This window comes from Thalia democratica, chromosome 4 (assembly GCF_965202585.1).
Source record: "Thalia democratica chromosome 4, ktThaDemo2.hap1.1, whole genome shotgun sequence".
In the NCBI taxonomy this organism is placed as follows: domain Eukaryota; kingdom Metazoa; phylum Chordata; class Thaliacea; order Salpida; family Salpidae; genus Thalia; species Thalia democratica.
The window spans coordinates 64245463-64271317 of NC_139168.1; the positions used below are offsets into that span (position 1 = coordinate 64245463).

General features: G+C 25.8%; 1 protein-coding gene across 1 annotated transcript; it reads left to right on the forward strand.

The window, feature by feature from the left end:
• Window positions 1-1107: 1107 nt before the first annotated feature.
• Window positions 1108-19405, forward strand: LOC145833544 (alpha-(1,6)-fucosyltransferase-like). Its single transcript, XM_082940712.1, has 9 exons — window positions 1108-1192; window positions 11721-11904; window positions 13370-13478; window positions 14765-14993; window positions 15675-15909; window positions 17784-17981; window positions 18246-18375; window positions 18889-18987; window positions 19151-19405. Exons 1-9 carry the CDS (start codon window positions 1108-1110, stop codon window positions 19403-19405), a joined length of 1524 nt encoding a protein of 507 aa, XP_082796838.1.
• The last annotated feature ends 6450 nt before the right edge of the window (window positions 19406-25855 follow it).

Genomic DNA, 25855 nt, shown 5'->3' on the forward strand with positions numbered 1-25855 from the left:
TTAGTAAAAACACCTCTTTAAAAAACTCTCAGATAAGCAATATTTGTTGTATCAGTTCTCTCATACTAGTATATTGATTAAAATCCTAATTTGATTTATGCAGCTTTATAATTTTCAGGCATTTCGTAAACACGACTTCTTGTTGTCATTGAAGTAGTAAACAAAAGTATTTTACTTCCGCCAAAATAAATTCTTAAAAAAAAATCAAAATTTTTAACGGTTTCTTCTTTATAGTAATTAATTTTGCTACTTTATAGTTTGCCTCAACAATTTCTTTGATCAGTCTGTAGTTACTGAAGATAATCATGTGCTTTGTTGGAACTGACTTTTTTTGTATAAGAGTATTTAAAGTAAAGTAAAAAAAAATTTAAACAACTTAAGTTTTGATTGTGGTACTAAGTTGTTGAAAAGCAAAGACCGAGATGTACTTCAAATGTTTTTAAACAAATATATATTTATACAACTTACTTTTCATTTTGAAAACAAATCTTAAACTCAACAGTTTCACGAAAAATTTAAAATACACAACGACATGAAATTTGTAATTTAAACTTGTCAGGAAAACAAACTACTATATCTGGAAACACAAGTAGGAACAAAAGACAACAAGTTCTTTACAACAGTATACAGAAAAGTAACCAGCACATATGTGCTTATGAACTAAAACTCGTGTGTCCCGCAGTCTTGGAAGAGAAATTAGTTTAAGAACTTATGCTACAGAAATATAAACCTTGTCTCAGAAACGTTTCAGCATAATAAATGGCTAAAAGCAGGGTTGCCACTTTACCTGGAAAAACCTGGAATTTGACAATTTAGGCAAAAAAATATGGAAAAACCTGGAATTTATACAATTTTCACATGTTCAGTAGTAAAGTTTCATTTTTACTCAAAAAATCTATCATATAAATAAGGAAAATTTCTCATTATCAAAAATTTTTTTATTAAAAACATATTAAAACAGGGATCGGCAAGCAATTGGTTCTCGCGGGCCAAATTTCAAGTTTCAAAATTTTCCGCGGGCCGCAGTTTTAGTTTTAGTCGGACGACGTGCAAAGCTGACCCACCGTGCTAAAAAGACACTTTATGATAAAATGATGATGTGCAGAAATGTCGCTGCATCCTAAAATGACGATTCGTACTAAAGTGACGGTGTGCATACTGACCTACCGTGCTAAAGTGATGCCGTGCAAAGGTGACGCACCGTGCAGTATTGACGCCATCAAATTTTGACTCGCTGTTGTATTTCTATGTTTAATATTTAAATAGAATAGTTTAAAGTTTAAAAACTATATGCAAAAAGTTTAAGTTTTAAATTATAAATAAGTAAGCAGAAATAATCGAATTTATTTTAAAGATTAAAAATTTGTTTGTACTTTACTGTGATAAAATTATATAACTGTTCTAAAACTTTCAAGTTTTTAAGTGTTTAAAAAAGTAAAAAGTCTAATTTTTATAAGAATAAGCTAATTAAAAGGTTTTTCTATAAAGCAATTTTCAATATTTGTCTAAGCCAAGTGATTCTAAGCTAAAGTTGTACAAGTCTTAAGTGAACAAACAGTTTTCAATGAAATAAAACTTATAGGATTAGTTTTATTTTAGCATATGAAATACGTATAACATGGTTAAAAATAGATAGAACAAAAATAGAAGTGTAGAAGCAGAAAGTAATTTTCAAAATACTTTATATTGCATATATAAACTAGGTATATTTATTTTTTTAGAATTAGTTAAATTTTTTATTATAAATGATTTGGTCTGCACTTTACATAAATTCATTTTTAATGTGCATATCTTTAGAAAATTAGGCGGTCCGCTGCTTTTAAAAGCATCGAAATAAAACTGAATTTATTTATTTTTAAAACAAACAAAGGAAGTAAGCTGCACTTATTGTTCACTTTACACCTATCTACTTGCTCATTGCCAAGCAGCTAATAAGCAGGAAGCTTTTATGAAGTTAATAGTTAGTCATTCTGCTTGTAAGCACAATAAGCTTTTTTCTTTTTTATTACGCTTGTTTGTTGTAAGCAGCCGTACTAGTTTGTAAATTATGTAAAGATTAAATGAAGTATTAAGTTTTGTAGATCAGCTGCACAAAAACTTTTTTTTTTGTTTTTATAGTTGAAAATTTCATTGCTAAAAAAATTGATTTAAAATGTGTTTTCAGACAGAACGGTTTACAGGATTTGTTTGTTTTGCTGCTCGTAAGGCAAGTATTTTAGAATCATTAATTACATCATTCGTAGAAGATAAATATGAATAAAACTAATGCTAAAACTTTAAGCAGCCTGTTTATAATACCAAGAACTAAATACAAATAAAATAAAGTCTTGTTGGCAATTACTCTGTAATTCTACACCATTGGTCGGCAGGCAATTAGTTCTCGCTGGCAAAATTTCAAGTTTCATGCGGGCCGCAGTTTTAATTTTAGTCAGTTTTTATTTTTAATCGGTTTTAGTTATATTTAGCTACTTATAAGGGTCTGGCCTGGCCCATTTGAAACGTTTTTTTAGACTTTGATTTTCCTTTCAAATAACAACATCTTGGAGTGTATACAAAAGCTTACGTACTTGAATTGAAAATTTTTTTATCTTTAGTAAGTTAATAATGCAATAAGTAATTTTATTTAGTAGAAAGGTTTTTATGTGCACAAACATTACAGTGTTTTATTAACATGTCAATTCTTTATAATTTTGGTATTTTGCTTTGACATGCGATTATAAAAATGTTTTATTCATAATTATTTTATCACTATATTGAAATTTTAAAGAAACATTTAAAAAAATCAAAAACTATTTAGTGAATCTTTTCTTTTTAATTTGTAAATTACTTTGTTTAAATGACAAAGTTTTTGAATCTTGGCTTTTTTACAATTTTTTATCCTTTAAAAACACTGACTGATTTGATGTAACTTATTATAACTTTTTTGTTTCTAAAAGTTGCAACCAGGAAAACTTTAAATAGATTATTAAAGTATTTAAGGGTTTTTAAAGAAAAAACTTGGGCTATTCAAAATTAAATTAATAATATAAGTTTTGTTTGTATTTTACTTAACTTAACAAAATAACTGAAACTTTAAACATATGATGTGCAATGTATTGAACATATAGAGAATATTTTCATAAACTTAAAACAAAATAATAACCAAATAAATAGAAGTTGATTATATAAAAAGTGTACAAAGTGATCCATATCTGTTTTTTGAGCTTAGTTTTTTACAGATGTCAGTGAGAGTTGCTTGTAAATTACTGCGTGAAATGGCTATATACAAAACCAAAAGATTGGAAGAAAGAGAAAAAAAACACTATATGAAAACGACACTATAAGAAACTGAACTAGAATATGAAAAGAATATCAAATTTTGTTAATTGTTTTACTTCATCACTTGTTTGCAGTTGATTTTTTATTGTTGTATCGCGTGTAATTTTTTTTCAAACACAAAACGTCTGATAGATTGCTTATTTCATTGTTAAAGAGTTAGGTAGTAGTTAAAAAACAAAATTGTTATATTATTTAAATAAATATATAAACAAAGACAGAAATAGTATTCGGACATAAGTATTATATTAAATATTAATTTTATAATCTAAAACAGGGGTCGGCAGGCAATTGGTTTTTGCGGGCCAAATTTCAAGTTTTAAAATTTTCCGCGGGCTGCAGTTTTAATTTTAGTCAGTTTTTATTTTTAATCGGTTTTAGTCACATTTAGCTACTTATAAGGGTCTGGCCTGGCCCATTTAAAACATATTTTGTTTTATAGCATAAAATTAATATTTAATATAATACTTATGTCCTAATATTGTTTATTTCATTATTTATATGTTTATTTAAATAATATAACAATTTTGTTTTTTTCATTACCACCTAACTCTTTAACAATTAAATAAGCAATCTATCAGACGTTTTGTGTATGAAAAAAATTACACGATACACAACAATAAAAGATCAACTGCAAACACAGTGATGCAGTAAAACAATTGATAAAATTTGATATTCATTTCCTATTCTAGTTCGGTTTCTTATAGTGTTGTTTTCATATAGTGTTTTTTTTCTCTTTCTTTTAGTCTTTTGCATTTTTTAGATAGCCATTTCATGCAGTAATTTACAAGCAACTCTCACTGACATCTGTAAAAAACTAAGATCAAAAAATAGATGTAGATCACTTTGTACACTTTTTAAATAATCAACTTTTATTTATTTAGTTTTTATTTTAAGTTGTTAAAAATAAACTTTATTTATTTAATTCATTGCACATCACATATTTAAAGTTTTAGTTGTTTTCTTAAGTTAAGTAAAATACAAACAAACTTATTTTGTTAATTCAATTTTAAACAGCCCAAGTTTTTCTTTTAAAACCCTTGAATACTTTAATAATCTATTTAAAGTTTTCGTGGTTGCAACTTTTTAAACAAAAAAGTTACAATCAGTGACATCAAATCAGTCAGTGTTTTTAAAAGATAAAAATATGTAAAAAAGCCAAGATTCAAAAACTTTGCCATTTAAAAGATAATAATCAACAGATTAAAAAATACTTTAGTTTTAGTAAATAGTTTTTGTTTTCTTTGAAATATTTCTATGCAAGTTTTAATATAGTAATAAAATAATTATAAAATGAATATTTCTATAACCACATGTCAAAGCAAAGACCTAACTTATAAAGAATTGACATGTTAGTAAAACACAGTATTGTATGCACAGTGTTTGTACACGTAAAAACTTTTATACTAAATAAAATTACTTATTGCATTGTCAACTTACTTAAGCTAAAAAACTTTTCTCTCCAAGATGTTATTATTTGAAAGGAAAATCAAAGTCTAAAATTAAAAAAACTGCTAGAACTACTATCTATCTTTTTTCACATATTTAAGCTTAAGCAGTGAAAATAATAAACGGTTTTTAAATGATATCCAGGTACTTAAAAACAAAACTAATAAAAATACTGTTTTTTTTTCGAAAAAATCAATTTAAAAAATATATTTTTTTTAGCGGGCCAAATTTACATGTTCTAGAGCCACATTTACATGTTCCTAGACCGCAGATTTTTTTTCTTTTGCGGGCCGAAGCTTTTTATTTCGCGAACTGCATTCCATTTAAATAAAAACATGCTCGCGGGCCGCAGATTTACACTTCGTGGGCCTTAGTTTGCCGACCTCTGGTTTAGAACTATTTTTGATGCAGACTGAAAAGTCCGTTTTGTTTTTAACATTGAAAGACATTGTTGACCTAGTTTAGCTGTATTAGTTTTTTCGTCTTTCCTTAATTTTATAGCTATGAAAGTTTTTCACAAATATAATAAAGTTTAGTACCAGTAGAAAAACGTTAGTTGTCAACGGTTAATTAAAAGCTTAAAAGTGTACAAACTCAGTATTTTATGTCAATATCTGTATTGGTGAAACACTTTTTTTTTTGATATGCAAACAAGGTTTTATATTTTTTTACATACAATGTTTCCAATCCAACATTTATAGCTGGAACAAGTTTTCCAGCTTTTAATAGAATAGAAAATATTTATTTTTGAAGTTTCTTGCATTATCAAAATAGTCGACCAATCACTGAAAATAGGTTCGTCATGAGTATTTTATTAAGATTTTGAAAATATCTGTCAATCCATTAAAAATTTAACTGACGGACCGGAAGACATGTTATATAAGGGTCAGCTGCACTTGTAAGGTTTTAGACTTTTTTTTTCATTCATAACATTATGCAAATAAAGTAAATTAATGTTATAGCAGAATAACTCTACTTCTAATTTTGTTTTCGTTTTATATTATAACACAAGGATTAAAAAATAAGACTAAAATGATATAGAAATTGCTTTAAATGTTTTAAAGAGTAAAAAGATTTTCTTTCTTATTATGTTTTGAATTTTTTGTTACACGTTTTATCTTTATTATTTTTAATTTCCTGTTACATTACATTATCTAGCTCGTGCGAAAAACTTTTTAGTAATAAAATAAAACTTAAACACACAAATATTAAAACAAAGATTTGATAGCTTATATACATTAGCAGTAACTTCCGAAATTAAACTAACTAACAAGTTTTAAGTTAATAGAGTGTATTAATTTATCTACGTCTCGACATTTTACTAAAATAATACATATGAATCAGAGTTTAGAACAGGGGTAGGCAGGCAGTTGATGCTCTCGGGCCGAAATTCAAGTTTCAAAATATTCGCGGGCCGAAGTTTAAGTTTTGGTAATATTTAAATAATCTTTTAGTTATAGTTTTAATACTAAAAAAAAGTTTTACTATTATTCAGTTTATTATTTTAAATGACATTTAGCTACACATACAAAACCTTTTTGAATTATACATGTTTATCAGCCTAAAGTTTAAATAGACTAATATACTTAAGTCTTAGTAATTCATTCGTATTAATTCTTAGTATGTATTCTTTAAACAGTTAATAAGTTCAACTAAATGGTTTTGTTTACAACCTAACTCTCACCAAGCTGGAAAAAAAGGTTACTTTAAAAAAATATTAAGTTTTAACAATATTCTTTGCGTTTTAAATAACTTAAACTTTTAAAAAATCTAATTATTTGTTAATTGAATGAAATTAATACTTATTTCTGATGTAAAAAAAATAAAACTATTTTCTAAACATAATAAATGCTCAAAAAAAACCTTATTAGTTTATCAAATAGCATTTTACATGGTTGCCACTTTTTAGAGCAAAAATGTCTGAGGTACATCAAACCAGCCTAAGTTTATTAAACGTTGCTGTTAGTCGACCTTAAATACCTAACTAAAATATCATAATTATAAAAAAGTAAAAAATATGTAACTAGAATAGAACAAAATTACAACTAATAAACTACAACAAAGTCATAAAAACTATTCTGAGAACTCGAAGATTTATTCAAAGTATTTTAAATAAAAATTTTACACATACCTAAGTTATGAAAAAGTGATCCTTCGTGCTATACTGATGCCATGCTAAAGTGACCCACCGTGCTAAAGTGATGCCGTGCAAAAGTGACGCACCGTGCAATATTGACGCCACTAAATTTTGTCTCGTTGTCGTATTTTTATATTTAATTTATAAACAGAATAGTTTTAAGTTTAAGAACTATATGCAAAAAGTTTAAGTTTTAAATTATCAAAAAAAGTAAGCAGAAATAAGCGAACTTATCTTGAAGATTAAAAATTTGTTTGTATTTTACTGTGACAAAGTTATATATCTGTTCTAAAACTTTTAAGTTTTCAAGTGTTTAAAAGTGTTAAAAGTCTTATTTTTACTCAGAATAAACTAATTAAAAGGTTTATCAACAAAATAATTTTCAATATTTGTCTAAGCCGCATGATTCTAAGCCAAAAGTTGTACAAGTCTTAAGTGAACAAACAGTTTTCAATAAAATAAAACTTATAGGATTAGTTTTATTTTAGCAAATGAAATACGTATAACACGGTTAAAAATGGATAGAACAACCAAGAAGTGTGTAGTGTAGAAGCAGAAAGTAATTTTCAAAATACTTTATATTGTATATATAAACTAGGTATAATTATCTTTTCATAATTAGTTAAATTTTTTATTGTAAATGCTTTAGTCTGCACTGTACAGAAATTCATTTTTAATGTACATATCTTTAGAAAATTAGGCGGTCTGCTGCTTTTAAAAGCATCAAAATAAAACTGAATTTATTTATTTTTAAAACAAACAAAGGAAGTAAGCTGCACTTATTGTTCACTTTACGCCTACCTACTTGCTCATTGCCAAGCAACTAATAAGCAGGAAGCTTTTATGAAGTTAATAGTTAGTCATTCTGCTTGTAAGCACAATAAGCTTTTTTTCATTTTTATTACGATTTGTGTTGTAAGCAGCCTTACTAGTTCGCAAGTTATGTAAAGATTAAATGAAGTATTAAGTTTTGTAGATCAGCTGCACAAAAAACTTTTTTTTGTGTTTATAGTTCAAAATTTCATTGCTAAAAAAATTTATTTAAAATGTGTTTTCAGACAGAACGGTTTACAGGATTTGTTTGTTTTACTGCTCGTAAGGCAAGTATTTCAGAACTGTTAATTACATCATTATAAGAAGATCAATATGAATTTAAAACTAATGCTAAAACTTATAGCAGCCTGTTTATAATATCAAGAACTAAATACAAATAAAAAAAAGTATTGTTGGCAACTACTCTGTTATTCTACACCAGTGGTCGGCAGGCTATTTGTTCTTGCGGGCCAAATTTCAAGTTTCATGCGGCCCAAATTTATATGTTCGAGGGCCACATTTACATGCTAACGGGCTGCAGATCTTTCTTTTGCGGGCCGCAGCATTTTCTTTCGCGGGCCGCATTCAATTTAAATTAAATACATCCTCGCGTACCGCAGATTTACTGTTCAGTTGGCCCGCGGGCCGCAGTTTGCCGACCCCTGATCTATATCTAATTAATTTGCTTAATTATGCTTTATTTTATTAATTGAGTATTTTCTGATTAAATCTATAACTATTTACTTACTCAAAATTTATTTTAAAAATCAATTACTTACAAAAGTAGTTTATAAGAGTTAGCTGAAATATATTCTACTTGTTTGCTGAATAATGTGTTTTTTTAATGAAAATTGTATCAAGTTTTTATTTAATATCTGTAGTACTAAAAAGTTATTTCTTACTTATGTTTGTTTAGTTTTTAAAATTTTAGGTTTTGTAGACTAGTTAAAGAAAGAAACTTTTTTTAAAACATTTTAAAAATATTAATCAAGTACTTGAGTTGTTTGAACTATTTAGTTCTGTGTTTTCTATTGAAAACAAATTGAAATCAACTTTTTACATTTTTCTTATTATCATAATGATTTTACGAAAACAATTAAGTATTAAAACATAAATTAACAACTATAGTTTTTTTTTAAATTGTTTTACTTTTTTGTTTTGGTTTTTTTTAATAAATAGAAATGAAAACACAATAAGATTAGCAAAAACCATGCAAGTTTAAAAAAAAGCGATGCATAATGCTTGTCTAGGAAATTGTATGCACTATTTATGTATACTTTAAGTAGAATTCTGCTTTGAAATTTAGATTTTCATGAAACTGTTCTAACTTAGAAAACGTGACGTTTGCAAAAACAGAAAGTTTTTTCTGCTGTTTCAGCGATACACACTAAAGTTTTTGTAACTTTGTTAGCTGTTGTTGATTGGTTAATAAAAGTGTAAATAAACTGTTTTATTTATTACCAGTCTGCGATAGTTATAATTTTGTTCTAAAAACCTTGATTTATTCTCTACATTTCATCTTAAAATTTTGTATAGCTAGTTCTTTTTTTACTGTATGAATTCAAGGGTGTTATCGATTTTGTATGTAAGATTGAGATCACGTGTTATAAGTTTCAATTCAAGGTGTTAAACTTTATTTCAAAAGTTTTTTTTTATACAGTGTTTTTAAAATAACGTTTATATTTTTAAATAAATAATATTTTAAAGTACTTTACTAGACTATAAACACACAGTCGATGCTTACCTGTAGTTAGTTTATACACTTGTTATTTTATATTAGTAAATATTTATTTTTATTAAGGTTTATTTTTGAAAGCTAAAATAAAAATTTGCAGTTTATGTACAAAAGTATATATATTTTTTTTTAATCTAGATTATAAAATAGTTAATTTCAAATTAGCAATAACAATGAGTTTTAAGTTATATTAAAAAAAAATTTAAACATAAATATAACATTCAATATAACATGAGAGCACTAATTAACTTAACAAGGATAATGATAAAAATAGTTTGATTATTCATTATCCTTGTTTAGCTAATTAGAGCTCTCATCTTTTGTTTTGCAAAATTGTTAGACAAAAACATTTTTATCGAGCAAACAATCAAAATAGATTTTAGCTAACTCTATTCAACTACTTTTGATAGCAACTAATTTCAAAAATAAATTATGAGTAAGTAAAAACTTAAAGGTTTCATCAGAAAATAATCCAAGAATGAAACTAAGCAAAGTTAATTAGAGGTAGGTTGACAGTTTATAATTATAAGTTATAAACTCAAAAAAACACTCACTTAACAAAATTAAGCAAAATTTCATTAATTGAGTATTTTCCAATGAAGCCTATAACATTTTACTTTCTCAAATTTTATTTTAAAATTAGATTCTTATAAAAGTAGTTGATAAGGGTTATTTCTCTTAATTTCATCTAAAAGTTTGAATAGCTAATTCTTTTTTTACTGTGTGAAGTTAAGGGTGTTATCGATTTTGTATGTAAGATTGAAATCACGTGTTATAAGTTTCAATTCAAGGTGTTAAACTTTATTTCAAAAGTTTTTTTTTTCATTCAGTGTTTTTAAAGTATTACTTCACTAGACTATAAAAACACAGTCGATACTTATCTGTAGTTAGTTTGTACACTTGTTATTTTATATTATTGAACATTTCTATATCGTTTTTTTTTCGAAAACTAAAATGAAAATTTGCAGATTATGTAAAAAAGTATATTAATATAATGATTTCTTTAATTAAAAATAGAATAGTTAATATCAATTTTACAATAACAACGAGCTTTAAGTTGTGTTTTAGAATATTTAAAATCTAATGAAAAAAATGCAAGTCAAAACTTCAAAGAAAATGAAGAAAATGAATTCGAATATTAAAAGACTTGTTATACCTTTCCTAATATGCTTGTCATTCGTATGCTACTATTTGACAAACAAGTCTGCAAAAGAAATTTTAATGTAAGTTTTGTTTTAATATTTCTACCGATAAATTAAATGTATGATTTTGAGTTTAAAAACTTCTAAAATACTGTATAAAAATAGATAAATTTACTTAATTTTAATGATATTTAACTAGGATAAATAATGATAAATACTATACAAAAACTTAAAGGTGAATTGAGACTGGTGTATTAGTATTTTGTACAAAAGTCTTTATATTTATTTATACTACAACTACCGTGCGTGATAAATTAAAAAATAATACATATTTTAAACTTTATTAACTGTAGTATTAGTTTTAATAAAAGTTAAAATATAGATTTTAAATTTAGGACAATATGCTGATTTAAAAATAACAAGACAACTAATTTATCCCTTAAAAATGAAAGTTGTTGTACATTAATATGTACCTTTAGTCAACAGTGAATAATTTTGTTTAAAACTATTCGTTATAATTAATGCACTAATAAGTGTCATAAAACTCTATAGGTAGTTATTAGTCAAACTAGCTGGTATTTAAATATAATTTAAATAAAAATAAATGTTTTTATTTATAACTCCTGGGACGTAAGTTAATAAAAAAAGTTGTTTTTCTTTTATTTAAAGTTTCTTTTTTTTTATTTCAACATGCATAACTTATACACGTTTTATATACAGAAATGAGAATAACTACCTGAAATTGAACAAAAACCTTCTAAAAGGTAGGTTTGACTTGTTTTTTGAAAAGAAAACTGTTTCTTTTTATAGTATTGATGTTAATATTTTAATTCAAAAAGTTATAAAATGCTGGTCTAAAAATTTAAATAGTTAACTATTCGTGTAGTTTTTATTGTTTCAGGGTTTAGACTTTAAAGTAATAATGATGGTTTTTTACTATAAAAATCCAATAAAAAGAAACAGTTTTTTTTTTATTAAAAAAAACTATTTAAATTTTTAGACCAGCATTTTATAACTTTTTTAATTAAAACATTAATATCAGTACAATGATAACTTAACTTAATAAAAAAACAGTTGCCTTACTTACTACAGCTTGCCAACTGTGTTTATTCTCATTGTAAATGTTCAGATGTCAACGTTCAAACAAGTCACGATGATAAGCTAAGTAGCAACGCAAACCACAAAACAGATAATCAGATAGAAACTGAATACATGATGAGAAAAGTGAACAACGATCTGAAGGAGCTGTTTTATTTCGTTCACAACAACAACCAAAAAAGTGATTTTTTGGAAAAATTCGACTTGCAATTGAGGTTTAGCAAAAAGCAATATTAAACTATTAAAAAATACTTTTTTTTTCTTAATATTGTTAAACGTAGATTTTTTAAACAACAACAGTTTCATTCACAATAATTCAATAAACGTGAAATCGAATAACTTCATATTTTTTTGACCAGTTTTGTTAATATGAATAATACATATAAACTTTATTTTTTGAAACCTTGTATACTATATAACATCAAAACTCGTTTATTTTGTACGTTTTTAAAGTAGCAGACTATTGAACTGTTTATATAACTTTACAAAGTCAAAATAAATTCTATATTTGAGTTTTTCAGCTTAAGTATGTCTAAACGTATAAAAATATTTTTTCATTCTAAAAATATAACTATTACATGTTAAAATATATATACACAAAAAAAACTATTTACACAATTAAGCTTTTATTTCTTTAAATATCAAATCACTGGTTTGATAACCAAGGAGTTTCAAACTTAGTTTAATAATTGGCCTTATTAAACCACAACTCAAACATCAAAAACAATTGAAACTGAAAGTGAAGTTGTTTTTTTAAATGTCGGTATTTAAAAAAAAATCAAAAATTTAAAACTAAGTAGCAAAATGTGTTAAAATAAAATTTATTTTTAGTCGATCACTTTTTAAATTTTTTTGATATTTTTCCAAGTTTTCTGCACAATTTACAATAAAAATTGTTCAAACTTCAGTTAAACCTTTCAAGAAAGAACTTTGAAAGGACTAGTAAAAATAAACAAGAACTAGTGAAACATATTTATTACTTTAGTTTAAGCTGTAAATAGTTGAATCGTAAGCAATTTATTCTCCGAATAAAATAAAATTGTAAATTTTGAACGATGTGGTAATAATACAAAGACTTTCAAACAACATTATTCAAAATTAAAAGAATATATGTCTTACAATCAGTGTGTTACATTTGATTAACTTATCACTTAAGTCAATAAGAAAAATATTCCAGTATGTTTGATAACTTTTTTGTTTGAAAAACTTATCTAAAAGTATATAAACGAAAGTTGTGTTTTATTTAAAATAATATTTTATTTTCACTACATTTTATAACTTGTTGTTAAAAGTGTATAAAAAGGTTTTTGTTTTTTACTGTTTTGTTGAAGTAGTAGTCTTTGAATAGTATTATAAAATATATTTAAAAAGTAAAAAGTCTAACTTAAATTGTAAAAGTTTACAACAGTTTTATTTTTAGCAAAATTTTTAAAGTTTAATAAACTTTGTTTATGTTTTAAAAAATTGCAAAATTTAGTGCTTGTTGTAACAATTTGTTATACTATATTTATACTTAATAGGCATGTAAACTATAAAACTTGAAATAAAATACAACAAAACGAAGATCAGTCTAATAAAAAACTACCATGAGGTTTTTTTGACTTTTAAGCTTACCATTTTAATTTTGAGTTTACCTTTAGATATTTTTTTAGTTTGATGCTAAAATTAACAATTTCCTAGTGCTGCTACTGCAACGGTTGAAGAATTAATAGAAAAAGAAAGTATGTTGAAGAAAGAAGAATTGCAAAAACTTAGCAAGATTGTACAAGACAAAATACATAGTATCCAAGTAAGTGTCGTTGAATAATATTCATCATGAACTATTTTATTAACTGAATGTTGTTAATTTAGGAATATCAATCGTTTTTACGATCATCCAGCAGTTTTTCATCTCATTTTTCTAATATTTACAATGTTAAAATTAGTATATTATACGGTTTAATGTTTTAAAAATCAATAAGTAGAGATATCTTGTTTTTAGAGCAGAGTAATATAGTTTATTTTAAAAAAATTCTAAGCAGTATACAAAGTTTTGCTCAATGAGCTCATTAGTACTTACTTTTTGTTTGAATAAATATTTAATGCAAATATTAATGAGCTCATTGAGCGAAACTTTGTTTACTGATAAGAAACTCAAAAGAATAAATTATCTTATTCTACCCTAGAAGTAGAGACTTTTTTTTATTACTTATGTTTACTGATTAAAATTTTAATAAACAAGTTATATGTTTAAACTATCTTTTGTACCAAAACTTATACAATATATTAAATATTCAAAGTAAAAAATACTTTTAAAGTTTTCTATTAATAATAAAAGAAAGACTTAGGAAACAAAATGTGATAAAGCCGTTAAACAAAACTTGTTTGCTGTTACTTTGAACCTGTTCGAAATGTGTATTCAAACGTATTGTGTGCTGTCAAGGTAACTTTTTTGTTGTCGAGCGAACGAAAAAGATCGTTTTCAACTAACTCATTTTCTATTCATTATTTTAGTTTCAGTGTTTTCTTGGTATTTTCAATAAATTATTGCATTTTAGCATTTCAAAATTTGCACACAAATTTTTTCTAGGTTTGTCAAACAGTTTAACTGATAATTTTAGTTTAAACTTGTAATAAACCAGTACAAAAGTTTTTGTATAGTTTTTTTTGTGTGTATTTGTTTAACCTTTACTTAACAAACGACATAGAAACTGCTGTTATTTTATGCTGCTTCTAAAATTAAATTGTAAATGTTAAACAAAAGTTTAGTTTCTTCTTATGAAAACTCTAAAACAACAAGTTGAACAATGTTTCCAATCCCAACGTATTCTTTACGCAAATAAGTTTTTACAATACAAATAAAATTTTTAGATTTTAACAAATTTGAAAACAACAATACTTCAAATCAAGCGCAAAAACCCTTTTTGTTTATAGCAAGTTTCACTCGCAAAAGTTTTCATTTTAGCACATACGTCTACATTAGAATTTTATACTACTTAAGTTTTCATTACTTAGAATTAACTGTACATGATACTTCAAATGTTGTTACTGAACTTTTACGTATGAAAGCGTTGAAACTAAAATTTTTTTCAACAGAACCCACAGAACTGCACTATTGCGAGGCGCATGACCTGCAGGCCCCACGGAAAATGCGGGTTCGGGTGTGTCGCGCACTGGATGCTGTACTGCTTCATGATCTCGTTCGGCACCGGTCGCACCTTTGTGCCCAGCAACGGGTTTTTGAAGGACTACAGCCAAGAAGGATGGTCGGCGGCGTTGATGCCTCTCAGCGAAAGTTGCCGGCATTTGGATAAAGTTGAAACTGGTTTGTTGAAAAGTTGTTCGCGTGTTTTGGTTTTGTTGTTTTAATTGGAAGAGTGGTTTAAAAACAAAGCTGAAAAACAATCTAAACAGCAATAAGTTTTTAACATAGTACTTGATGCATTAAGTAAGTTCTTTACTCACCAAAAGCAACATTTATCTATTTTGTTTATGAGCTGTTTGGTTAGTTCATATTAAATTGTGGTTTAACGGTTTTTAAATATTTAAACACAACACTTAACTTTGTTACTAAACACAAGAAATAAATACTTAATAAGCTCAAATATGTCTTTAAACTTTTCCTTTTTTAATGTTAAGCAAAAACTAAATGTTTTTCACACATAGTAAAAATTCCTCCTTAGTTCACTTAGTTTATAACATTTAAATGCAGCTTGAGATAAAGCTTAAGTATATTTTACACTAGCTTAACTTTTACTAATAATTTTTTTGTTTTTTATTACTTAAGCATGAAATTACACGTTAAATTAGCAACACTTGTTAAAAAATGTAAAAAAAATATAAAACAAAAAATGAATAAAAAATTAGTAAAGAGTTTACTGTTTTAAAAGCCCACTTTAAAAGCGTTATAAGTAAGCGTATAAAACCAATCTGTGCTTGATAAGTTAAATTCGTTAAAAAACTAAGGTTTTTGTTTAATAAAAAGTCTAACAGTTTAATTTATAAGGAAATGAAGACGGAAATGTAGTTTTTGAACTGCCGCCACACGGAAATTTCGCCGATCATCCCCCTCATACGCCCATCGATGTACCGGCTGATATTTTGGTTAAGCTGGAAAAACTGCACGACGCCCCTGCCCTCTGGTGGATGGGCCAGTTCCTGATGTACATGATGAGACCCAAAAAGAAGTTACAGGAAAGAATAGATAAATTGACCGCGAAAATTAAACATCCGTTTGTCGGGTGAGTGTTTTCTGTTCGTCTTAAGCAAAAAATATGTCTGTAAATTTTCACTAAAGTTTTTATTTTATCTTAATTAAACATTGTAACATTTATAATGTATTTTTTTGGAAAGAAGTATAATAAAGTAGTGGATCAGTAAATATAACTTATTTATCTAGAAATTGTTTCCTTTCTTTTAAACTCTAAAAACCTATAAAGACGTTAATTTTTTGTAAGTTTCAATGTTTTTTGCTACACTTTAAGAGTAAAACATCATCAAAATAGAAATTTTGCTTTGATTTAGTTTTGTATTTTTTTTTCTAAGTATTTAAGATAATTATTAATACATAGCCAGCTTATTGTTTATATGAGCTAAATTAAGATAGCCAAATTTTTTCAAATTAAAATTACCTCATGTTTGTTTATAGAACATAGAAGAAGTTTTTTCTGTTTCAGCTAAAACTTTGCGAAATTCAAATGAATATTTTTTTACATAATTTAACATCAGTTCCTTTTGTATTTACTATAATTTATTCATTGTTACCGTCAAAATCACTTTAAAAAGGATTTAGTTTAAGACTTTTTCTGATAAAAAATATGTAATAAATGTGAAATCGGCTTTTATCTAAAGAACAATGTATCTAAAACCTTTTTTTTGTATTATAAGAGATAAAAGAATTCAAAAAGCAAAACAGGATAAATAAGTTTGTAACTTGAATAAACAATATAACCTTTTCACAATTATATTTCAACAATTTTCTCCAAAATGTGATGTGTGAACTATTTATTAGTAAGTTTTTCTTTTGTGTATTTGTTGATGAAGTTCCGCTTGATTTGAAGTGATTGCTATTGATTGTACCAAAGATATAATTGTTAGGAATGATGTATGTATCATTGCAACTGTATAATTTACGCACTGAGGAAAGTTGTTAAACTGTACCTCTTAACAAAATACTGTTGTTTTATTTGTGTCAGTACAGTTAGTAGACATGTAACAGCTAGCACAGTTCTTTTCTTTCTTTTCTCTCAAAGTTAAAAATGCGCTAAACTCAATAAAGCGCTAGTTTTTTAGCCAGTTAGTTTTTAGCTTGTAATAATAACATATCGTGCTTAAAAGGTTGTGTTCGCCTCGTACTTCTTGTACGAAGGCGACTGTTTTTTATGAGCTTGGGAATTGAAGTAGTTATTTGTATAGTTTGCTATGTTTTGTTAATGTGTTTATCGCAGTTTATATTCATCATAATACAGCTTTTATTTATAGAACTCGATTTCTTTATATATAATTAGTTAAAGCATTCTTACAATCTAACTATTTAATTAGGCTAAGCTTAAAAGATAGTTTAAGTTTAGTTCGCAACTCATTAAGTCGACTTAGCTAAGTCATTTGTAAACATTTAAATAACATCACCGATAGTGTTACAACGCGCACGGAGTCAGGTAATAAAAAGAATCGCGTATAAGTAATAACATTAGTAAATCGGGATCGTTAAAGACACACTAAATGTTAAAAAATATATGTCATTTTCGTATATACTTATTTTGAAAACAAATTAAGATTTTCTTTTTCTTTTAAACGTGCTTTCAACTTAATTAGCTACTAATAAAGTTTACCGTGACATAAAGAAAAACAAAGTTCAATCTAAACAATAAGTTGATTAAATTTTTCATTTAGTTTAAAGTGTTATACTTAAATCAACTAATTTATATGAAAAAAAAAGGTTTGATCAAACATAGAGTTTTTAATAATAAAAACTTTGTTATCAATTACCAATGAAACTTTGTATTCATTTTCATTTACGCAACAATAAATGAGTCACTTGCTTAGTTTTTAGGTAAAATATTTTACAACATAAGTAGCTCAGTCGAACCTGCTTAACATCAAAGTACTTTTGTAGTTTACATGTCCGTAGAACTGATAAAACTTTGCACGAAGCAAAAGCCGTAGATATTGACCAGTACATGTTGCATGTAGAAAAATGGTACAGAGATTATCAGTTTAAACTTAATGCTAACGGTTCTACAAACGAGAAGATCACTAAAAGAGTGTTTTTGGCTACTGATGAAAAGTCCATAATTTCTGAGCTAGAGAAAAAGTAACTTTAACTAGTTAATATATTTTAAAATTATTTTATCAAAAAAACTACAAATGGTTTGTCATTTTCTTTGAGTATACTAGCTAAATATAAAAACATTTTTTCTAAAAGGTTATAAAATATTTTCAAGTTCATTGCCAAATTAATTAAATAAAATAGTATATTTTCGATTCAAATATTATAAATTTACCACCTATTTGTACTTAAACAACATAAGTATGTTTGTTGGGACTCAAAATTTAAATCTAAAAAAAATTGAAACAGTTATTCAGAATACGAATTTATTACTGACGAAAATTACCAAAGACGTAGTGACAGCGGATTGGAGCAAATAGTAAGCGACATAGAAATTCTTTCGCAATCTGATTACGTCGTTTGCACTTTTTCATCTAATGTTTGTTTGAACTTTTCTACACTGTTTATGAGCTTACATTTAACTGAAAATGCGTGTGTTTACCGTGATGTGCATAGGTTTTAAACAAAAAATTGAATATGTTTTACGGTAAACTAACTAATTTAAACGTATTTTTTACAAGTTTGTTACAAATTTGTTCTAGTTTTATGTATGATGTGTTAGTTAATGTTTTTTTACTTACATTTTCATCTACAAAAGCTTAACAAGTTTTCTAATATCTATCATGATATGATATCTACCATGAAATATGTGTTACAACTCGTAAGGACCAAATTTTACAACATGAAGTCAATTATTTTAAGTTTTATCTTTAAAAATTATTTTAACTAGTTTCACATAAATATTGATAATTTTATTAACAAACCTTTTTTTTCACACATAAATGCAGGATTAGTTTAAAGATGGATTAATAAATCAATTACTTTTTAAAAATTTTCTCAATATAATTTAACAAGGTTTGAATAAAATAAAATATTTTTGATTTTTTCACAGGTATGCAGGATGGTGTATGAACTGATGCAAACTTCAAACGAGGCCGACTTCTCCTCAAAACTTCAATCGCTTGACGAAGCGTACTACTACTACATTCAGGTTAAATTACTAAAAGTATACAAGTAAAATTATAACTACTAGATCTAGATAAAATTTAGGGAAAGAATCGAAGTAAAATCACCTTTAAAAAGCTTAAGTTTGTTTCCTAAAATAAAGTAGCTAAGTAAACTCAAATAAAAACAATAATTATCCATCCATCTAGGGCTGGTTTGTTTCAACCAACCGGGTCGCTGTTTACGACCACCGACCAATCGGCAGTAAGGAAATCGAGTTGAAGGTTGGTGACGTCATAACCATTCCTGGGTCGGATTACGGTAAGAGGAAGACGAACCTGCTGACGGGGTGGTCGTTGGGGCGGAACGCGAGAACGGGGAAAACCGGAATTTACCCGTCGCACAAAAGTTTTGACACGAGGCGTTATGATAAGAGGTGGTACAGGACCATACCCACTTATTGATTGTAAAACAACAAGATTTTTCAATAATTTCATTTTTTCATTAATTTTATATGAGCAGGTATTTATTGAGTTTCATTGGTGATTTTTGCTCTGAAGAATTCCGTTTGCAGTTGTGTTTTTAGTGAGTTTAAAGTAACATTTTTTGACGGTTTTTATAAAAAGTTAAAAGTAAATTGAGTATATTAAAAATGCTCTGTTTAATTTAAGTACTACTGAATGTACCTGCGTAAGTTTTCAATATATCAGTATGACGAAAACGGCGTTTTTATGCTTTTTTTAATTTGCATTGTATTTGTATTAATTAGCTGTATAGTTTTTTGTTTATTTATATGTGTTAACTATTTAATACATGTATTACTTGTTTATCAAAATTATGATAAAGTTATCAAATTTTGAAATTTTGCACTAGCTTCTACAAATTATATAATACACAATATGTAAACGTACATTTTAAATTTATAAAACATTTTAGATAGAGTTAGAATATTTAATTTAAATTTTTGTTTTCTTTTTTTCTTTTACTACTGTAGATTTTAAAGAAATAGAAGTATAGTATCATATATTAAATTTAGTATAACTTTGTTATGCCTATAAACTAGCATAGTGGCTTATAAATTAAAGCTGTTGAATTTTTAACGAACTTTGGAAAAACATATATTAAAAAAAAACATATAGTCTTAGTATAAGCAAGAGTTTTCAATTTTCTATTTTTAATATACAAATTGATTTTTTGTTTTGTGATCAATAGAATTCATGTTGTTAAGAACTTTAGTATAAAATAAGAAAAACTGTATCAAGGTTTTTTCAAGTATAAAGGGATATTATTTATATAGAAAACTAAATTCTTTTTAAGTTTTTATTATTTGTAAGCAACTTTTAACCAGTTGTAAAATATATGACTGTATTTAATAAAATGCATTATTATATAAGTTTATTAACGAAAATATTTTATACATTTATTTAATTTGTCGAATTAAAAGTTTTAGTTTAAATTTACGATAAGCCACTATACTTCTGTTTTAGTAGTAGTTAACATGGAGTTATCTGATTACCAACATAGTTATCTTAGTTTAGATTAAAACATTTTTATAATAACAACCTAAGTACACATGTTTTTATTTCAATTTTATCATAAACAATTAATTTTTACTCCGTTCTATAATTAAAATGTGTGGTTTAACTTTAATTAGTTTATTACTTCTGTTATGTAACGTAAATTAAGAAATAATTATTAAAAGAAGGTTACTGATAAATAGAAAGTAGTTATTTTGTTTTTGTCTTCCTAGTTTTAAATCTTTGGGTAATCCAAAAAGTTTTAAGTCTAAAACTAACTTAATAAATTTTAATTAGTTTATTAATTTGAAGAAAGCGAAGTTTTTTTTTCATATTTCTTATTTTTAAGTAGTAGTTTGTGTTGTCTAAGTATTTTCTAACTTGATATTTTTTATATTAACTAATGTTACTTATTAATTATTTGTTAAATTATTTATAAAATTCGTAGTACCGTTTAACAGTAAATCTTAAAGTTTTTCACAAGTTGGAATTCTTTTTTGTCAAGCTGGTACAAATTCGCTACTAGATAATATGTATGCATATTAATAAGTTGTTACTTTTATATAGAATTAGAATGTTTTTTTTTATCACTACTTTAGATATTTTTTAACAGAAGTTTTATATACTTAATTTAATCCAACTTGTTAATATTTAAAAATTTACTTGTTGTTGTTAAATTGGCTTAAAAATTAAAACTGTTTAATTTTTACCGAGTTTTTGAAGACAACACAAATAAAAAGTACTAACATATAGTCAAAGTATTAGTGAGATGCTTTTTAACTTTTATTTTACGTTTTTTAATTATAAATTCATTTTATGTTCTGTGATTAATAGAACTTATCAAATTCAGTTATGTAAGAATTTCAGTATAAAAGAAGAAATTTTTTTATCAAAATTTAAAAAAGCACAAAAAAAATTAAAATCGGAAAACTGCATTATTTAGTTTTACGAATTTATAAGCAACTTTAAATCAACTTATTATTGTAAGCAAAATCTACTATTGTAACTTTAAGTAACTGCATAAGTAGTTTTTTTACAATAATGCTTATTAACATTTAAATTGTTAAATCAAAAGTTTTTTTCAAGTTTACGACTAACAACATTGCTTATGTTTTAGTATTAGTTACTAAAGACTACTAACAAACTTTTTTAGTTTACTTGAGAACTTAAAAATAGTTTCATGTAAAAGTTAAAAAGAACGTTTATAATTTTCCTTAAATTAGTCTTAGACTTAAAAAGTTTTTAGAAAAATCAAACATTTTAAGTTAGGACGACGAATATAAAATAATATTCAGGTACAAATAAATAACACTCTAATATAAGAAGTTTAGTATATTTCCCTACTTGTCGTCAAAAATTTACAGTAGAAACTAAACATAAAAAATATTATTTAAATATAATTGTATAACTTTATCAATAATAATAATAATGTAATAGTATAAAAATACTAATATTTACAAAAAATAGAGTGTTTTATTTGTGTACCCGGTTAAATGTAAATACTTATGCTAATAGTTTTAAAAAATAACATCACTTTTTCATAACACTTGATAAACTAGACAAGCGTGATTACCAACCTACAGTAATACAAAAGGAATTGTTTTTTAACTTAAGTTTATCATTTTCTTTATAAGCTGTTTAGCAAGAAAATTTTGTAAGATTCGGCTGATAGTAAATTTAGTAGTGGTTGTAACAAAAATAAAGTTTCTATAAGTTATGTGCTTTTCAATTGAGACAAAAAATTAGATAAATCAAAAAAATTGGTTAAGTTAAAGTATATTCTTAATCATTTATTTAAAAAGAAAAATTAGGTATCGTTATTTATTTTTTTAATTTTTGTTTCTTATGTTTCACTTAATATTGACCATGTCATAAAAATAGTGATATTTAACGTTTTCTTTAAAAACTTATTTACGTTAACAAATTCTACGTTTCTTTATAAATTATATTTGTTAAAAAAAAATTTAACGCTGTTTTTTTTTTGTAATGACTTTGCATATTTCATATGTTAATTTAAAAAGATAATCCAGTCAATAGTTTATGTTTAAGTTTAGAGAAATTAATATTCTAATTAAATATATTAATTTCTCAAAACTTTTTATTAGTTAAATATAGATAGCTAGTATTAAAAATATAAATAATGGTAACAGCTTTGACTATGATATCTTAAACAAATAGCTAGTCTATTACAGTGTAAGTCTTTATCATAATGGCTGTACTAAATGAAAAAATCGAAACCATTTTCTTATTAAACCTTCTTTTTAAAGAAAAACTTATATAATAAAACAAAAGTAACAGCTATTCAAGTTTTTAGTACTAATTTTAGTTTTATTTATTTTACTTCTTATGTTAAGTTTAAAAAAAGTAGTTTACAATGTTTGTTTTATTGTATTAATTTGCAAATTTTCATGTGTTTTTGTAGCTGTAAAAAGATACACACTCTACTTGCAAGTTGTTAGTATAAGTTTTAGTTTTGTTATTGATATTATTTTTAACTAATTTTAAAATTTAGTTTGACAGTCATATTAAAAACTATTCTTAATTTTTGATGCTTTTTTTTTTGAAGCTTTATTACTTTACAACGAAATTTCTGGATACCACATAAAAATATACAAAACTATGGACTATGATAGTTGGACAAGTTTAAATCTAAGTTTATACCTAGAAAATGATAAAATGATTTAATTGAAAGTATCAAAGTGTCCAACAACAACTACAAGCGAAACGTTACTGAAGCACAAGATTTACTTTTACGGGATCTTTACAAAAAGTTTCCATATCTAGAATTTACAAATAAATATATCAAGTTTGGATTCCTCGGTTTCAGAGGTTTTCTTTACAGAGGAACGTCACGAAACATTGTTGTGCTTTCTACAGAGCAAGCGTTGCGAATAACTCACGTTTCCTGCAAAAATCATCGCAACCCTTACCCTGCTACGATAAGTTCCATAAAGAAAAACGGTATTTCACAAGAAAATGTTAAGCTCAAAATGAAAACACTCGATGAAAACAGTGAAGCAATGACGTTTTTAAAAGAAAACAAATGTCATGTGTGTTTCGAAAGTTTCAAAGAAGTTCTGAAGGAAACATTCATCTCTCAGTTTATGTTTTCACGTTTCAAACACAGGGTTGTCAAAGACTTATTGTAAATTTTTTTCCTGGGTTTTTGAATTCCTATAATTTAAAAAAATTAAAGATCTCAGTTTTTTAGTCCATTTTTAAGACAAAGTTAAGTTAAAAATAAAAACAGTTTTCAACATTAAAACAACATTGAAAAGGTACTGTAAAGCAACTTAAAGTGTGTTTTTAATGAAAAAAAAATAAATATTAAATATTTTTTTTCATAGATTTTCGTATCTAATCTAAATTTTGTTACTTTACATGTAAAGTTAGTTTAAATTATAAGGATTTTTGATCGAAATTTAAGTTTTAAGAAAATTTAAATTAAAGTGCCTAAATTATCAAATTCTACTTAAAATTGTTTTTAGGAAATCCTGTAATATGAATTAACATTTGAAAAAAATGGGTAGAAATCTAATATGCACGAAGGGACAATTTTGCACGGCGTCAATTTTACACAAGGTAATAATAAATGTTCTAACTTATGTTTTTAAGTTACTCCAAAAAAACTTGTTGATTTATAGAAATTACGCTTAATAAGTATTCTTACTTTATACAAAATTATAAACCATATAATATGATTTTAAAAGGCATAACAAATGTCTTGTTTTCAAAACACTGTTATTGTAAAAACAACTGAATTTGACAAGTTTTTTATTGACTCCTTGGTTCGTACACTTTAATTTTTTCAGTAAATCTACCCAGTTGACTACAAAAGTAGCTTAGATCCGTATTTATGAAAAACTACATTTAAAACACGCAAGACATAATTTACAACAAAATAGTTCTAAATAAACTTAAGTCTTAATTATTTTTATACAGTTCCTAATGTAAGGACAGTGTCCTCAACCTGTCTTTTTAATAAGTATATATTCTTTCGAGTATGTCACATTTACCATCTTTGTAAAAAATTACTTTTTCCAGCCTTGAAGTTTGTTTTACACAAGTACTTAATTAAAGTATAGAAGGTTTCCCGCAAATAAAAATTTTTCCGAGAAAAAAGAAAATTCTCTCGAATCATTTCTGCGTCAAGGCTTAGTTTTGCTTAATGCACCGCGCTTCCCATAATGTAAAGGGCAAAGTTGCCAGTATTGTATCTCTATAATTATTTTTTTTTTAATTTTTAATGATGTTAAGCTTAATATTTTAATTTTTCATTGAGTTTTTCGTTTTAGAGTTCAAATTTTGACTGTGAAGTTTATTTTTTATTTGCAGCTCATTATAATTTCGATTAGGTTGGGTGTGCAACTCGATGATCGAGAGGTCTTTTTGCGTATCCAGGTCCTTGAAGCAAAAACATTTTCAATAAATTTTTCGTTTTTGTTCAAAAAACCACTATAAATAATTTATTAAGTTACAAAGTTTTTCTATCTGCTTTATCATTTCAGTAAGAAGCTTGCTATTTTGATATTGTTACGTTGCCTTTTTCATTGTTTCTGTCGAAGTACAAATTTTCGCTGGACTTAGCAGCAACCATTCTATATTCGGCCAGTGTTACATTATTTCATTGTCCAGATCTAATATCTGATTGTTTCTTTCATTTCCGGGTCCTATCCCGAAACTTCCAATCGTTGTGTAAAGAGTTAGTAACGTTTTTTTGTAGTTTCTCTTCTGGAATTTTTGTGTTTTTAATCGTTTTGAATTTAATTGTAACGTAACACATTTTTTAAGTTAATTTAGTAATTAAAAAGTAGCAAAATATCTTTGTGTGTGTGTTTAATCGTTTTGAATTTAATTTTAACATAAACGCTATATCAAACTTAGTAGTTAAATATTAGTAATGAATTTGTATGCCTGTTCAATCGTTTTGAACTTAATCGTAACATAAATACTTCGTTTAAGTTCAAAACAGACTATTAAGAAGATCAAAAACTAAATTTATGAATTTTCTATTACTATTAAAAAGTTATTGGTTTACTTATTTTTAGAAAATTTTGGTTTTATATAAATTTTGCCACCAAGACCTAACACCATTTGATTATAAGCCAATACACCACGTTTAAAATTAAATAGTTTTTAGTAAGGCAATAATAATATTATTACACTTAACTTTCCCCAATTGTCCTTAACATGTCATTTTCCCCACGTAACCATATTAGACCAGTTGGTTCTAATCCTAGTCCTTTTGGCTATAATACCATCAGGTCAGGTGGTTACACTTACAATAGTAAATTATGTTTTATTAGAAAGTACTATAGGTTAGATGTATAACACAGTGTAAACAAATCATACAAACTTTCTTTTTAGATATATTTTTTAAACCTATTTTCTGTTTAA

Bases quoted from the DNA above. Each gene is read 5' to 3' on its own strand.
- LOC145833544 (XM_082940712.1), top strand. From the start codon at position 1,108: ATGTCGCTGCATCCTAAAATGACGATTCGTACTAAAGTGACGGTGTGC. The intron at 11,905-13,369 runs GTTTAGCAAAAA...ACAATTTCCTAG, and splicing joins AAATTCGACTTGCAATTGAG to TGCTGCTACTGCAACGGTTG. The intron at 18,988-19,150 runs GTTAAATTACTA...CCATCCATCTAG, and splicing joins CGTACTACTACTACATTCAG to GGCTGGTTTGTTTCAACCAA.